The sequence below is a fragment of the Notothenia rossii genome, assembly GCF_949606895.1.
Source record: "Notothenia rossii genome assembly, chromosome: 8".
In the NCBI taxonomy this organism is placed as follows: Eukaryota; Metazoa; Chordata; class Actinopteri; order Perciformes; family Nototheniidae; genus Notothenia; species Notothenia rossii.
The window spans coordinates 40,809,316-40,826,897 of NC_136906.1; the positions used below are offsets into that span (position 1 = coordinate 40,809,316).

At 41.6% G+C, this 17,582-nt stretch overlaps 1 protein-coding gene across 1 annotated transcript in view; it reads left to right on the top strand.

The window, feature by feature from the left end:
• Positions 1–11,577, top strand: part of ap2a1 (adaptor related protein complex 2 subunit alpha 1) — a 34,778-nt gene extending 23,201 nt beyond the window's left edge. The window contains exons 11-13 of the mRNA XM_079645242.1: positions 534–603; positions 699–833; positions 9,746–11,577. Coding sequence (XP_079501368.1) covers positions 534–603; positions 699–833; positions 9,746–9,823 — 283 coding nt within the window. The 3' untranslated portion in view covers positions 9,824–11,577. The remainder of the gene's footprint in view (positions 1–533; positions 604–698; positions 834–9,745) is intronic.
• Positions 11,578–17,582: the final 6,005 nt, after the last annotated feature.

Here is a 17,582-nt window from a genome sequence, read left to right on the forward strand (position 1 = left end):
TCTTTTCAGCCGCAGACCCCATGTCGCCTCTTTATGTGCGTCGCTAAGTTCCTCGTACTACTTGTGTACTTTAAAGCGGCACGGCATCGTTTACAATTTGCGAGCAATTTTTCAAGTTGACCGTCTTTCTTGAAAAATCCGAAGTGTTGCCAAACGTTTGATTTGTATGTATTTTTCGGTGCTCTGTGTTTCTCTTTCTCTTCGACTTCCGTTTGTGTTGATAAATGAGACTCTCGGCCTCCGTAGTGCGAAGCAAAGATCAAAGATCGTCTCTGCTGAGTGCTGACAGGATGAGGGGATATTATATGAATGAATCGTTTTTTTACCGATGCAAAGACGCAGCAATCGATGCATCGCGAGTTCAACCCAAACTCTAGCCGATGTGCACTCTTTCAACCGGTGCATTCGCATCTTGAACGTTTAAGCCGGTGCACCGATGCGAATCGGTGAATCTTAACATCCCTAGTATGTATGTGTTTTTGTGTGTGATGTCAGTTAGGGATTTAATAATGTCCTGTGTGAACTTTCTTCAGACCACAACAAGAAGCACAGAAGATATTCAAGGCTAACCACGGCATGGACACAGAAGTTCTTAAGGCAAAGGTATGTGTTCTTTACACCGCTAACTATATCATTGTAGATCTGTATTATTCTAATCCTCTGATGGTGCCCTTCTTTCCTGCTCATGTTGCGGGTAGCTCCTGGGACTGGGATCGGCCCTGCTGGATGACGTGGATCCCAACCCTGAGAATTATGTGTGTGCTGGAGTGATCCAGACCAAGGGCCAGCAGGTGGGCTGTCTGCTGAGACTGGAGCCCAACAGCCAGGCACAGGTACAGTGCAACGCTTTGCTCCTGTTTTCCTATAGTCCAGATGATACACGCATATCAGAGCCTCGTTTGCAGCAAATGTTTTTTCGGCAACAACTGAAAGATTTTTGAAATCCTTGTGGATCCATATTTATTATATACATTCACATCATTTAAACATTTGGTTTGTCTATGATTTAACTGTGTTATTTATGTATTAAAACATACATATATATATATATATATATATACACAAGATGTACTGCACTGTCCGTCCTGGGAGAGGGATCCTCCTCTGTGGCTCCCCTTGAGGTTTCCACCTTTTATTCCCCCGTTTACTGTGGGCTCTCTTTGGGAGTTTTTCCTTGTTTCTGCAAGAGTCTAAGCCAGGGATAGGGAACCTCTGGCCCCCGGGCCGTATACGGCCCGCGAGACAATTTGGTACGGCCCTCGAGGTAATTTATAAACAAGCGAGTGCCTGTTTTTCCGAGCCAAGGTCAGGGTCCTTGAACACAGCACGAGCCTAACGTGTCATCACGTGGTATATGTCTCGTCTGACAGGGGTGCAGTTCTGACGGAGAGCACCAGAACGTCGCTCCGGTGTTCCGGATTAACTGGTTTCCCGTTAACTGGTTTCCCGATCAACTCGGGCACAGTTTACATACATCTTTTGGTATATTTGGCTCGGTAGGAAGACGTTGATGAACATTCAGTACCAGTGTGTGAGGTTGTGGTTACGATGGCGTTATCCGGACGCAAACAGTGAGGACTACAAAAAGAAAAACGAGTTGACAGGGGATCTCTGTTCAAAACATTGCGAGCTCCAATAAATCATTAAAACCAGCTATTGTTGCCAGTTGTCACTGAATATAGTTCCTAATGTGATACTAAGTCCATCTGAGACCTGTGTACACCTTCAGACAGCCTCCCAGTGAAGCACACGGTGTTAACTCACAGTTTGAAAGCAGTGTGGAGAAGTCCCTCATCTGTGTTACACTGTGACCCGCCCAGGGAACTGGGACCCGCCCAGGGTAAACTGTGACGACTACTGTGGCTATCTACCAGCGATCATGTTTAATATGAAAGACTACACACACATGTATCCCTTATAAAAACGGTATTCTGCAGCACTCATCCAGATAAGATTTGACTGTTAACTCGTTTTGCAAAGATAGCAGCAGAAATGTCATTGCTGCATGTGCAGGGATATTTAGGCTTTAAAATGGTGATGGGTCATTTCATTTCATTTCATTTCAAACCTTTATTTAGACAGATTGGTCCCTTGAGATCATCGATCTCATTTACAAGGGAGACCTGCATCATTTAGTTCCACATGAAACATAAAAACAACATACAAACAACAGAGGATATCATATTTACATATTCAACATTTACAAATACCCAGAGTGTCAGAAAGCATTTCATTTAGACGTGCCTTAAATACATTCAGAGAAATAAAAATGCTCAATTTCAATTTTGCCTGTAGACTGTTCCAAGCAAGTGGAGCTGCGCACATAAAAGCTGTCTTACCTAAGACAGTCCTTACTCTTGGCACATCTAACAAGACTATATCCTGTGATCGCAGACAATAGCTGCTTGCAACTTTCTGCTTTATCAATGAACAGATATAATACGGGAATTTGCCCAACATAGCTTTATACATAAAAGTGTACCAGTGACTGAGCCTCCGTACAGTGAGTGATGGTAAACCTGCCTTGGTATACAGTGTACAGTGATGAGTAAGTGCTTTACAGTTTGTGACAAATCTCAGAGCACTATGATACGCAGCATCTAGTTTGCTCAGGTAGTTGGCAGGTGCATTCATATACAGCAGATCACCATAGTCCAGCACAGGTAAAAAGGTCACAGTGACTAGCCTTTTCCTGGCCTCAAGTGAGAAACAGGACTTATTCCTGAAAAAGAAACCTAGCCTAACCCTCAGTTTTTTAAGCAGGTTATTGACATGAAGTTTAAAAGAGAGACAGTCATCAAGCAAGATACCAAGGTATTTGTAACAGGCAACAACTTCAAGTTTTGTTCCTTGCGTTGATACAATATCTAAAACAGGCTCTGGTGTCTTTTTAGCTTTTGAAAAGAGCATTATCTTGGTTTTATCCACATTTAAAAGAAGCTTTAGTTCAGAGAGCTGAGTCTGAATAATGTTAAAAACAGCCTGTAATTTAACAACCGCCTCCTGAATGGAGGGACCTGCACAGTACATCACGGTATCGTCCGCATAAAAATGTAAAGTAGCTTCATCCACATTTTCACCTAAACTGTTGATATATATGGAGAATAAAAGTGGACCTAAAACAGAACCTTGAGGAACACCATTAGCAATGTTCAACCACTCAGAAGACAGCCCATCAAAGTGAACACATTGGGACCTTTCAGAGAGGTAGTTCACAAACCACCCCACTGCATGGCTGGATATGCCAGTACTGAGTAGCCTCTGTTTTAAGACGCGATGATCAACGGTGTCAAACGCTTTGGACAGGTCAATAAACAGAGCTGCACAACTCTGTTTATTATCTAGCATACTAGTAATATCATTTACCACTTTCATTGTTGCAGTGATGGTGCTATGTTTCTTCCTGAAGCCTGACTGATGTTTAGACAGGATATCATTTATACATAAAAACTCCTTTACTTGTTCACTCACAAGTCGTTCGAGCACCTTAGCCAAAACTGACAATTTAGAGATTGGCCTATAGTTATTTAAAATAGTTGCCTCCCCTCCTTTCAGTAGAGGCAGAACATAAGCAGACTTCCATACTTTAGGAATTGTATTTGTGCTGAGGGAGAGGTTAAAAAGAGAAGTAAGAGGTGGAGCAATAAAATCTGCAGCTATCTTTAAAAAGAAAGGTTCTACGTTGTCCGGGCCAGCCGGTTTCCTAGGATCTAACTTGGATAAAGCTTCATGGACAATACCAACAGTTAAAGGAGTAAAACTGAAAGGGTTTTTCAGACCACATTGTTCAGAGTCAAGGACTGGAGCGTTCACAGAAGCAGAAGCACAGTCAGTGACAGAATCAAACAGAGAGCCACAAGAGACACAATGCTTATTAAAGCAATTTAGCATGGTGGCCCTGTCTGATATAATGCCAGATGCTGTGGTGAGGTACGGAGGTAGCTCATTTGGGATATCACCAGTGGAAATCGATTTTATGGCTTTCCAAAATTTCCTAGAATTATTCAGGTTTTCTGTGGTAACTGACAAATAGTACTTTGACTTAGCACTTTTGACATGTGAAGTAAAGCTATTCCTTAGCTGCCTAAAGCGTAGCCATTCTACCTCTGAGCCTGATTTCCTAGCCTTTGCCCAGGCATTGTTTCTCTCATGAAGGAGACTGGACAGTTCAGCAGAAAACCAGGGATTGTTTCGTCCCTTCACTCTAAATTTACGCAGAGGTTCATGTTTATCTATAATTTTTATAAAACCAAGAAAAAAATAAGACCATGCAGTTTCTACATCAGCACACAGATCGATTTTTCCCCAATCAAAATCAAACAGATCATGTAAAAAACCCTGCTCCACTAAGTGTTTTTTATCTCTCTTTGTGATGATGCGTGGTTTAACTTTTTGGACCTTAGTGTCCCTAATTGTGGCTACAACACAGTGGTCACTCACATCATTAGCAAATACTCCCACAGATGAGTATTTATATGGAACATTTGTTAAAATTAGATCAATTAAGGAGGATTTATTTGGGGACTTAATATTTGGGCGAGTAGGACTGTCTATAATCTGAGTAATGTTCAAAGAGGTACACAGGTTTTTAAAATCCTCTGACACAGAAGTTAACCAGTCCCAATTAAAATCACCAAGCAGCACTATTTCCTTGTAGGAAAGTTGAGATAACAGTTTTGCCAATGAAGATAAGGAGTCCTTGACAGCCGAGGGGGCCCTGTAGCAACCCACCACCATGACCTGTTGACCCTTTGTTACTTCGACATTCACAGCTAAAAATTCTAGTTGTTTACTAACAGATTTGGAAACCATTTTTGTTACACAAAACTTATTTTTCACATAAATGGCAACGCCACCACCTTTTTTAGGACGGTCAGTGCGATATACATTGTAACCATTTATGTAAATGTCAGAGGCCAAGATCGATTTGTCTAGCCACGTTTCTGATAAGACAATGACATCAGCATCAGTTGAACTCGCCCAAATACGGACAAAATCTAATTTAGGTAACAGACTGCGCACATTTAAATGAATTAAACCTAACCCCGATCTAGAAATAAAATCAGCAGAAGTAGCTATTTGACTAAAACTACCAGGTGGACCCGGATTTGGCTGTACATTTCCTGATAGTAACAACAATAAAAATACCAAGCACCTTTTCCTCTTAATCAACACACATACATTTTCAGCTGTTCTAGAGTCAGCAGCAAACTTCGCAAAAGTGAGATTAGAGTTCAAAAAACAATTCTGAAGGACCATTGTGGCAGGCATGTGAGAAAGACAGACATTTGACGAAATGAATGTCCGCGACAGTGCAACTAGCAATTGTTTGTGCAACCCATCCGAACCTGTACAGGGGATGTCCACTGCGGGCGGCAGAACGGACCCGAATCCAGCAGAATTTTCAGGATGACTAGCGAACTTCTTCTTGTCCAGCACAGTCAAAAAAAAGGCACAGCAGAAACACGACATTTGCCATTTTCCCAGTCCAGCTCAACAGCATCCACGATGTTCCCGAAGCAAAACCACGTCAGGACAGCAGCAAGGAAATAGGCAAGCAGCAGTGTGGCAACACTCCGGTTTCTCCGCGGTATCTCCAGACCAGGCCTCCCCCGCACAGTAGCACCCAACAGGTGGGAGTAGGCCTTTAATGTTGTCTCGGCAAACAATATTAGGAATCCTCTATTCAAACTACATAATATTCAGTGTGCATCGACATGAAAATAACAAAAAAGTTCATGCTAGACTCAAACCCGAGTCCCAAAAGCAAAGATCACTTCAGCCCTGCGCGTTATGAGTGCGCCACGAATCAACACTTCGTAATAGATCACCACAGTGTAATTTCTAACATTTAACATTGATAACAAGTTCCAGAAAAATGCAACCCGACCGTCATTTATAATGTGAGCGAAAGTATTTAATTTAGGATTCTCCAGAAGGTGTCGTGGTTGTCCGTGGCACACTCGTAACGCGCAGGGCTGAAGTGATCTTTGCTTTTGGGACTCGGGTTTGAGACCAGCATGAACTTTTTTGTCCTCTAAGACAAATGTGTCATTTGTGATATGAGGCTATATAAATACATTTGGGTAGTCCATAGATTAGGGGTGCAACAACTAATAGACTCAATCGATTAAAATCAATGACCAAATTAGTTGCCAACTAATTCCGTCGTCGATTCTTTGGTGATGTCATAACGTGTGTTTTACGAGCCGTTAAGCTACAACGTTATCTGCCTTTTTATCGGTACTGGAGACATTTAAAACATTATGTCATATGTATTATTGCTACATAAACATTATATCGCAGTCTTAGTGTCGCCAACTCGTTTCTGATGTGCAAAAAGACTCCAAAATGCATCTCTGATGTATTTTCGATCCTTCCAATCCAGACGAGAGATCTCTCTCCCCCGTCTGTGTGCGAGGGGGCGGGGCAGTTTACACACACTCACGCGGCTGCTACATGCATGCAACACACACACGCACACACGCATGCGCACGCACGCGCGGCTGGTACATGCATGCAACACACACACGGTGGAGATGGCATAGAGAAGCGCTCCGAGGTGCGTTTAAACTTTACCCTTCTTGAGGTGGACAATGCTCCTTGCCAAGAGTGTTTAGCATGTAAGGGCGGTAACACGAGCAATTTGTCTAAACATTTAGCAAAAGTGCACCACATTCAGACGGAGAAATGCACCGGGTTCGACTGTCTTTCTCATAGCTCTGTAGCCCCGTCCACGAGTAACGTTTCCACGTCAGGTGTTATGTATGCTAGCAGCAACACACGGAGTTAACTCAATTATACAAACATGGGTTAATGATTAGTTATTTTATTAAAGTTTCAGCTATTCTGTTTACAATTCTGTCGTCACATTATTTAATACGATTTGTTAAAACATTGTTGTTTCTTTTGATGTGAAATATTATTTATTTAATTTAAATGAAAAGCAATGTTAATTTTGTTCACAATTTGTTTAGTTAGTTAGTTTACCTTTTTTTCTTCTTCAAAAGAACCGTTAAGAGTACCGTTAAGAGTACCGTTAAAGGACCGGATCGATAAGCGGTATCGATAAAAGTAGTTAAAACCTTAACGATACCCATCCCTACTTGACAATGTGAAAAAGGTTATCTTTTATCTGACCTGATCTGCTATCCTTGGTTTAAAATGTTGACGGACAGATTTTTGATTAATGTTTCAGCAGAAAGTTTAATAAAATATGTATTTTTGAATCAAGTATTCATCTTAATCGTCTTCATTGTTAGTTTCCACATGCCTAAAACAACCTCAAACTAAATCTAAAAGTTGATGGCTAAATAAGAGCGTTTGAGAAATTGTGCAAGGCCGAATAATCGATTAATCGTTTCATGAATCGATAGATTAATCGATTATCAAATTACTCGTTGCAGCCCTACCATAGATAAAGGTATTTAATAGCATTATGTCCATAGTTAACTCACTCACACATTTGTTATGTTTTTAAATGTAACTTAAAGGGGTATTTTTTAAGTTTCGATAATCTTATCAACATTGGACAAATATGATTGCTTTATACCTATTGTATATTCCTTATTATTTCAACAAAACAAAGACACATTTAGGTTAATTTATTATTAAAACATTCATCAGCTGTACGCCTGGCCAGCAAGTGGTGTTAAAGACTCGACGTACTCCGTGGACAGTAAACAAAGCTATGGTGTTGTGGAGAACCGTCTGGCCGTGCTTTTGGAGCTGAACTGTTCTTTTGAGGCTTGTTTCTGCTCGCCATCAAGCCCCCAGGAAGTGCGCCGGCCATTGAAGCAAATGTTGGTAGTGGTTATACGTCTGTACTACACTTACTTTCTATTCCGTGACATCATTTGGGCTCAAAAATACTTTTTCCCAGTGACGTACATTGGGAAAGAGTCTGAAAATCAGCTTGTCATTTTTTTCAGCTAAAAACACGACACGGTGCGAACCCTTTTATAGCCCTTATTTATATCCTCGGTGTCTAAAAGTTGTAAAACATGCTAAAAGCTGAATACAGAGATATTTTTCCCCCTCCATTCATCTGACTGAGTAGAGAGCGGGATATCAGAGGGAGGTGCTCACTCTCTTTGGGCCCAGAACTGTGTACTCACTGAGCAACTTTGATGAATCCGCTGAATCCACTGCTTTTCAAACATCTATGCTTGCCATCCAACCGTTACTCACCACCATTTCCTGAAAAAAATGAGTGGCATTAAAATGAAGTTGCGTTAACGCGTTGTTATCGCATTCACTTTGCCAGCCCTGACTCAAATATATGATTCTGCTTTATGTCCTATCTAATGTGTGGTCAATTTCCAATCCCCTTACTTATAGTTCATTAGATATGACCAGAAACACTGAGCTGGTTCAGTGCTACTTTTATACATACTTGCATTCCAAATTCTACCAAAGTAGACCATTTGGTGCCTCTTCACAAACCTGAAAATGTCTGTTAAACCAGGACCAGTGTGGCCAGTCTCCGTTTGTCATTTTCCTGATTGGTATTGTTTTCAAAATGTTGGATCTCTATCCAAGAATACCAGCCAATCTGTTAGTCACCACCGAGCAGTGTGCTTCCCTGTTTGAATATATACTTTTTGAATGTACATTGTCTTTATTTTAAACTCGTTTATATAGATTTTATTTTTGATTAGCAGGGACCATGCATACAGTTGCAAGAAAAAGTATGTGAACCCTTTGGAATTACCTGGATTTCTGAATAAGTTGGTCATAAAATGGAGGAAGCCACTGCTGTCCAGAAAAAACATTGCTGCACGTTTGAAGTTTGCAAAAGAGCACCTGGATGTTCCACAGCACTACTGGCAAAATATTCTGTGGACAGATGAAACCAAAGTTGAGTTGTTTGGAAGGAACACACAACGCTATGTGTGGAGAAAAAAGGCACAGCACACCAACATCAAAACCTCATCCCAACTGTGAAGTATGGTGGAGGGAGCATCATGGTTTGGGGCTGCTTTGCTGCCTCAGGGCCTGGACAGATTGCCATCATCAACGGAAAAATGAATTCTCAAGTTTATCAAGACATTTTGCTGGAGAACTTAAGGCCATCTGTCCACCAATTGAAGCTCAACAGAAGATGGGTGATGCAACAGGACAACGACCCAAAGCACAGAAGTAAATCAACAACAGAAGAAAATAGGCCTTCTGGAGTGGCCCAGTCAGAGTCCTGACCTCAACCCAATTGAGAGGCTGTGGCATGACCTCAAGAGAGCGATTCACACCAGACATCCCAAGAATATTGCTGAACTGAAACAGTTATGTAAAGAGGAATGGTCCAAAATTCCTCCTGACCGTTGTGCAGGTCTGATATGCAACTATAGGAATGGTTTGGTTGAGGTTATTGCTGCCAAAGGAGGGTCAACCAGTTATTAAATCCAAGGGTTCACACATTTTCCACCGTGCACAGTGAATGTTTACATGGTGTGTTCAATAAAAACATAAAAACATATTGTTTGTGTGGTTTTAGCTTAAGCAGACTGTGTTTGTCTATTGTTGTGACTTAGATGAAGATCAGAACACATTTTATGACCAATTTATGCAGAAATCCAGGTAGTTCCAAAGGGTTCACATACTTTTTCTTGCAACTGTAGTTGAAAACTAAAACACCTATTGGGCTTTCAGAGAGGGCCTCACCAATCTAATGTTCAGCCCCCGTTCATATTTTTGGTCTGCGTTGAAAAATGTCTCTGTTAAAATTCTTTTTTGTGTGTGTGTGCAGATGTACCGTCTGACCCTGCGCTGCAGTAAGGACTCCGTCTCCAAGCGTCTGTGCGAGCTGCTGGCTGAACAGTTCTAGAGTCCGGACCCCCCCCCCCCATCACCAGTCCTCCCACCATCCCCACCAGCGACCTCTCCTCCCCACAATAAATAATCTTTGAGTACAAAAAGGTGTAACCTACATAAGGGAAAAAGCAGCCACTGTCAGCAGCAGCGGCAATATTATTGTCATTTTATTGTCCCAGATTCTGATTCCAGTCCATCCTCTACTTGTTTATTAACATGAAGCTGTGTGTGTGTGTGTGTGTGTGTGTGTGTGTGTGTGTGTGTGTGTGTGTGTGTGTGTGTGTGTGTGTGTGTGTGTGTGTGTGTGTGTGTGTGTGTGTGTGTGTGTGTGTGTGTGTGTGTGTGTGTGTGTGTGTGTGTGTGTGTGTGTGTGTGTGTGTGTGTGGCTGTTTATTAAACACACTTATATCCTCTCACACAGTAGTATAAGGCCTCCACGTTTCCTTGTGGTTCTGGTGGAAACACTAATGAAGTGAGACCTGAGGGTCCAGAACTCTGCCGCTGCCCACTCATTTCCGTCAAGCATTCCTAGTGAAAATGCACTTAAAGCGCTGACCTCTCCCCCCCCCGCCCCCGAATGATAATTCCTCTCCTGGCAGCCATGTGATGAGTTACCTGTCATTTCAAAGAGTCAGTACACTTGTTTATGTTTTTGATCTGTATATAAATATGTGCCAGTGTATTACTTTATCGCTTTCTGAAACATTCCCATGTTGCTTGTGTAAAATGCCTGTGATGAACCACTAGAGTGAGAGGAGGCACAGAGTGACTGTAGATGGTGAGGGTCTGACCTGGCAGCAAGAAACAGTCGGTTAGACCCTGAGTTTCTCATCAGCTGTCTGTAGGAGGCTTAGCAAGTCTTCTCTTATAAAACTGGAACATTCTTTCTGAGAACACTTGGGGGGAAATCTAATTTCACTTTTGTGCTGCTTGCCCAATTATGTTTTGAACTGATTTGTTGTTCTATACAAAATGCCATTCAGAGGTAATATATTTCTTTCATAGTAAGCATCTTAAAGCAGCATGCTTTGGAAAGAGAGAAGACTTCAATGACGAGGACTAACTGGTCAAATGTATGTGTGCCGGTTAAGTTTCCCACCTCTGATTAAGCAGGAGGGTGTGACTTTATATCAGAGCTATCATGGCTTCAGAGGACCCTACAACACTGTCTATGTGGAACTCATTGATTTGTCTTTATGAAGAAGTGCACAAAGAGATGGGTCATCATTACGTAAAGAATATAACAGTTTGTCATCAGGCAGTGATGAACAGATGCTGCTAAACGCAAAACCATTATATGAGCCAGTTCCATCCCAAACTGGGCAGAGAAGTCTGTCTGATATACATACACAACATTTAAAGAAGAGATCAATACCAACACATTGAACTAGTACAGTATCCCACAGCTGGGACTCTTCCTGGGCTTCCTCTCACGCACAAGCACTGATGTTGTAGGGGAGGATGTGAAGTAAGCATCTACAGGGGACTCGGTATGTTTGTGTTTGTGTTGATTGAATGTGGCTGTAAGCAGGTAAGAAAAAAAGAGGTTTCTTATACATGGTTACATTACATTCTCTTGCTGCGTGTCAATCACAGGACATTGAACTTTGTAGTGGAAAATATAGTCATTCTGTGAGTGTGTGTATGCCGTGTTCAGCTAATGCAGCCTCGTGTATCAGTGTTAAGAACCTGTCCAATACCTGTGTTAGAATTAAGATTTACTCTGTAATGAAAAGATGTGAAAGTAAAATCATGCCATATATCCAATATGACGCCTCCTGTCTTCGTGTGGTATTCCAGTACAGCACATGCACGTCGCGTATATGTTCAACCAATTAAATGGAAACACCAAACAATACTTTAATTCCGGCAAAGTCTTCGAATTTTGCTGGACAAAAGTCATGAAAAGTCCAACTTACGTAAAGGTAGATGTGTGGTGGAACCTCTTTGGCCTAGGCACTAATGGCAGTTATATGAACAGTGATGGACAATGCTATGCTCTCGTATTCACATTTCTAGCTTTGTGTAACATGACTATAATATCCCCATAATGTCTTTGTGTAACATTACTATAATATCCCCATAATGTCTTTGTGTAACATTACTATAATAACCCCATAATGTCTTTGTGTAACATTACTATAATAACCCCATAATGTCTTTGTGTAACATTACTATAATAACCCCATAATGTCTTTGTGTAACATTACTATAATAACCCCATAATGTCTTTGTGTAACATTACTATAATAACCCCATAATGTCTTTGTGTAACATTACTATAATATCCCCTTAATGTTTTTGTGTAACATTACTATAATATCCCTATAATGGCTTTGCCGAGACTGACAGTCATTCAAAAAGGTTACTTTGCCTTTTTAGCTCAGCCTATGACTCAGTGGAACAACTATTCCTAAAAAAACTAAATCTTATAGAGGAATGTGCCAGAGATAGGCTCTCTCCAATGCTGCTGCATACAACACTTCATTATCAAACTAGTTTTTAAACAAATTGGTAGACTGATTAGCTTTCAACAAAGGTTTTTGATCACTGCTTGCTTTGCCTGTGGGACAAGGTGCATCTTTACACTCTTCTTCTGATCAAAATGGATCAATAGCCTAAAACGTATGCCTTAAGAATTAAAAGAGTATGTATGTTTAAAGAAAATCTAGAAAATTATTGGCATCAAAATGTAGTTAACGTAGCGACAGTGAAAGTAGTCATTGTGCTGATTGGTCCATTTCAGAATAATATATGATATGCTTTATAATGATTGATCATGAAAGTGTTCTCAAAGGTGCAGCTAGTCTAAATGACTTTGTATACTGCAGGGTAGCTTGTGAATTTACTCCAGGTGGAACTAAAGTCTGATTTAACACTTGATTATATTTCACATCATTCATCCAGATCTGTGAAGTAACTAAAGGTATTAAATACATGTAGTGGAGTAGAAGTACACCATGCACCTCTGAACTGTAGTGGAGTAAAAGTACACCATGTACCTCTGAACTGTAGTGGAGTACATTCACCTTTGAGTCTTGTGACCCCTAGTTTAAAGGCCGGTAGCCTACAAACACAGAGGTCACCGTCCAGACCTGAGCGTGCTGGCAGAGTGTGTGTGTGCGTGCATGTTATAGCCCATAGTCTTCATGTGTTTCAGTGTGCAGCAGTGTCTCTCTCTCTCTCTGTGATATCTCTGTCTCACCCTCTGTCTCACCCCACTCTCTGTCTCACCCTCTGTCTCACCCCACCCTGTCTCACTCTCTGTTATCACCCCCGTGATTGCAGAAGCTTCCTCTCACACATTTTATTTCTTTGTTAAAACCCTCAGCGGAGTGTTTGAGAGTCACGAACATTGATGTATAATAAGTTCCTTGTTTACGGCCCACAGTAACCTGTGTTCTGTTCTACATTCGTGGGGCAGAGACATATATATCTATATCTCAATGAGTTCCTGTAGCAAGACACTACAAGATTATAAATATAAATGTTTCTTTTTCGTATTATGAAGTTTATTGGATAAGGTTCAGTGTTGTTAAGTCATTGTGTATTCGAGTACTGTACTTAAGTACAATTTTGAGGTACTTGTTCATTACTTGGGTATTTCCATTTTATGCTACTCTGTACTCTGTGTGCACTATTTGCAGGTGGTCAGATGTGTATGGTGTTGTAGTGTGTTATAGTGTGTGCTGGCGTGTGCTGGCGTGTGCTGGCAGTACGTATGGAGTCAGAAGGATCCATATAGAGACTATATAACCAGCACGGTCCCTAGTAGACCCCCACACACACAACAACACAGACTATAACACCTCATATACCAAATATGTGCAATATATATATATATATATGCCGTTAAAAACTGTGCAATATATACCGGCTGCTAAATCCTCAGAACTGGTGTGTATTTTTGTAAAATGTGTAACTTTTTAATTATTTTTGTAAAATGTGTAACTTTTTATTATAATTTCTTTTTATTGTCTTTAGTACTGTTTTTATGCATGCTTAGATCACATTAAGCTGTCTTTGGCTTGTTTGTGCTGTAACAAGGTACATTTCTCCTCTGTGGCACGAAAGGCACTCTGATTCTGATTCTGAGAGGAAATGCCATAATTGAATTACCTGCTGCGGTGTCAGACTGCGCACCTGATTTTTATAATAAAGGCTTCTCCATCTCTGCTGCTGAGGCGCGCGATACAGCAGCAGAGATGCTTCTGTGCGTGTGGAAGTCTCGCAGGGCGCTGATTGGCCGAAGATGACATCATCCACTCAAGATCTATTGTTGGAGAGAGGTGAGGACAGAGGACAGTCTGCTGCAGGATTCTACAGGAATATATCCAACACACAGTGAGTAATACATTGATATTTTGCGTGAGATAGAAAAAAACAGCACATGTTCACAATGTGATTATGTTCACAAGAGCCTGCAGGGATGACATGCAGTGTTTGTTGTGCTCCAGATATGAGTTTGTCCCGGGAGAGGGACGCGGAGACCCCCCTGTCACTCATCCTGCCGCGGCTCTACCTGGGGGCGCAGAGGGAAGTGACGCAGGTGAGAGGACTGCCGGAAGTATGTTCACATGTCGCAAAATTATTCATCATCTCTGTAAAAACACTCGTTCAAATCCAGTGATCCAATGTTTTTGTTAGCAGATTTAGATTTAAGCCTATACCTTTTTTTCTCTGCAGCAGAAAGGTGAATATTCTCAGCAGTTCAAGTTTAGCCATTCATCACGGCGTTATTTATTATATGCACACATCTCAAGAGACTTGAGGACAGAGAGAGAAGGGTCGTGACTTCCAACGGTCTTACACCCAAGGTAGAGACATCATCATCATGTGCTACAGCGCTGTCCAATGAACATAGTAGTAGTCGCAGCTACTTACACAAACAATATGGTACACAGTATCACATGGAGTCATACACTATACATGTCTCTGTATGTTATATGTAGATAACCCAATTTGTGTTATTTGAGACTGAAGGGGATGTTGCATTGTTTTTTTTGCTTTCGTTGCAGTTTTATATATATCTTATAATGTAATTTAGGTGAACTTCCTGTTTAATTTGTATGCTTTTATTTTGAAGGCGAGTTAACAAGGCTGACAGGAAGTGGTTGTAGCTTTTGAAAACAACGTGACGGAGAAAGTAATATCTTCTATGTAACGGTGGAGAAAGAGAAGAACGGACTGTATATTTAAATGTTAGCACCCCCCGAAGAGGCTCAAGCTCTTACGTTGGGTCTGGAGTTTGAATAAATTCTGGTTCATCAGTAAAGCCTACGACCATTATTCGGAGGGAAATGCTACAGTAAGAGCTTCACCTTCACCTAGCTACAAGCTACACCACGCTGACTGTGGATTGAAGGAACGGCACGGCACACAGATCAGCGATCTGCAGCATGTAGCATGAACAGTAAGAGCTTCACCTTCACTGGCTACAAGCTACACCACGCTGCCTGTGGATTGAAGGAATGGCACGGCACACAGATCAGCGAGCTGCAGCATCTATCTAGCGTGTACTAATAAGGTAAAGAATAGGGCTAAGCTCAAAATGGATGACATAAAGGAACAGATAATTAAGCTACAAATGGAAATAAAGGAAAAGATAGGTTTATTACATCAGGAAGATTGTGAAGGCATGTCAAGGCAGGAATTAAAGGAGGAAATTGAATATAAAGAAAAACAACTAGCTGAGCTTCAACTCCAAATGGAGGAAACTGATGGGTTAGCATTACCACGTCGTTCAGAACGCCCCACTGTGCAGACAGAGAAAATGCTTGCCTACCAACAGGAGGACATTTGTAAAAAGGAAAAAAGACTGCTTAGCCTGTATGATCAGTGGAAATACAAGTCAGAAAAGCCAAAGAAATATTTAAGACTGACATATCAAAACGGGAATTGGCTGAAATGGCAGACGCAATTGAAGATGTAATGATTGGTGTGATGAGAGCTTACAGCGAAATAAGATACCGAACCACACCATCCACTGAACTAAGACGCAGGATTGTCGCATGTGAGGCTGTAACGAAAGACATTATGAAAATTATCAACGACCGCTTAACGGAAATAGATGGCGATTTTGATGCGGAGCGTGAAAGGCACTGTCTTCGCCAGCTATCAGCCCATGACTACGCATACTCCATTTATGGCACTGCCTCTCATTCAAGCGCCAGTCACCATTCTGAAACCTCGGTCCTAACTGCAAAAAGAGCTGATGCAGCCGCAGAGCTTGCTGCAAAGGAGGCTCAATATAAAGTAATGGAAAAAGAAAGAAAGCAAAAGGAAGAAATAAGAATGATGGAGGAGAAACTACACATGCAGAAGTCTAAATTAGAGAGTCTACAAGCAGAAAGGGAAATGGAGGCTGCTCGTGCCAGGCTGGAGATAGAGAGAGAAATCAGACAGAAAACTGATAGACAGTCTACACAGCAGAACATGAGACACATCCCTTTTAGCCCTTCTGTAAATTGTCAAAACCCTCACATTATGGCACCAACACCCACTACTGATGTGTCCTGTTTGGCCCAAGCAATACAAGACAGCATAGCCATAAACAGACTCCCAATGCCAATGCCCACAGTCTTTAGTGGAGACCCATTCCTCTTCCTTGAATTCAGCTGATAAACTTTGCCATCTAAAGAAACATGTCAGTGGCCCTGCTCACAAATGCCTTGAAGGAACATTCTATCGAAACGATGAACAGGCATACATAGATGCATGGAATAAGCTCAATCAACGCTTCGGGCAGCCATTTGTGATCCAAAGAGCTCTCAGGGAGAAGCTGTCAAAATGGCAGAAAATAGAACCCAAAGACGCTGAAGGGTTAAGAACATTCTCTGACTTCCTAAATGCCTGCCTGCAAAGCATGCCCCATGTGAAGGGTCTAGATATTCTAAATGACTGCGAAGAAAACCAAAAGCTAATCCAGAAAATTCCTGATTGGCTAGCAGCACGTTGGAATCGCCAGGTTACAATCGCTATCATGGAAGGTAAAGAGTTTCCCACCTTTGAGGATTTCACTCACTTTGTGTCATTAGAGTCAGATATAGCATGCAACCCAGTCACTTCTCTAAATGCTCTCTACTCATCGAACTCATATGACAAAAAAGAGGCATTAAGGAAAAAAGGGGAAATAAAGCAAATGTTTTCAGCACGCAAACTGCCATAAACAGTGAAAACCCAAGGCCCCCCTGCATGTGGTGCAAAGATGATAAGCATCAACTGCCCAAGTGTACAACCTTCATGGAAAGGTCCCTGGATGATCGATGAACATATGTAAAAGATAATAAGCTGTGTTACGGCTGCATGAAGCCAGGTCACGGTGCAAAGGAATGTCGTCACCGCCACACTTGTAATGTATGTCAGAGAAGGCACCCTACCTGTCTCCACGATGAGAACTTCAGAAGATGTGGAAATCGAGAAAGATCTGTTTTCACTGTGAACACAGCTCTTAATAGTGAACATGAAACCAAAGCAGCTACGGTACTCAACGTCACTGGAGGCGGTCAGACAGGCAGCTCTTCCATGATCGTTCCTGTGTGGGTGTCCTCACCTAAAAACCCATCCAAAGAACAGCTTGTGTTTTTGAGGTGTTAAAGTTTTCGTCATGGTCCCGAGCCATCAAAGCTGTGGCCCGCCTTCTGTGACAAGCTAAAAACATCAAGTCAGGTGGTCATGTTGCAGTGAGCGAACTGGAAATTGCTGAACGTGTCATAATCCAAGATCTGCAAAGTCAAACATATGAGAAAGAAAAAAGACTGTTAAAGAAAGGA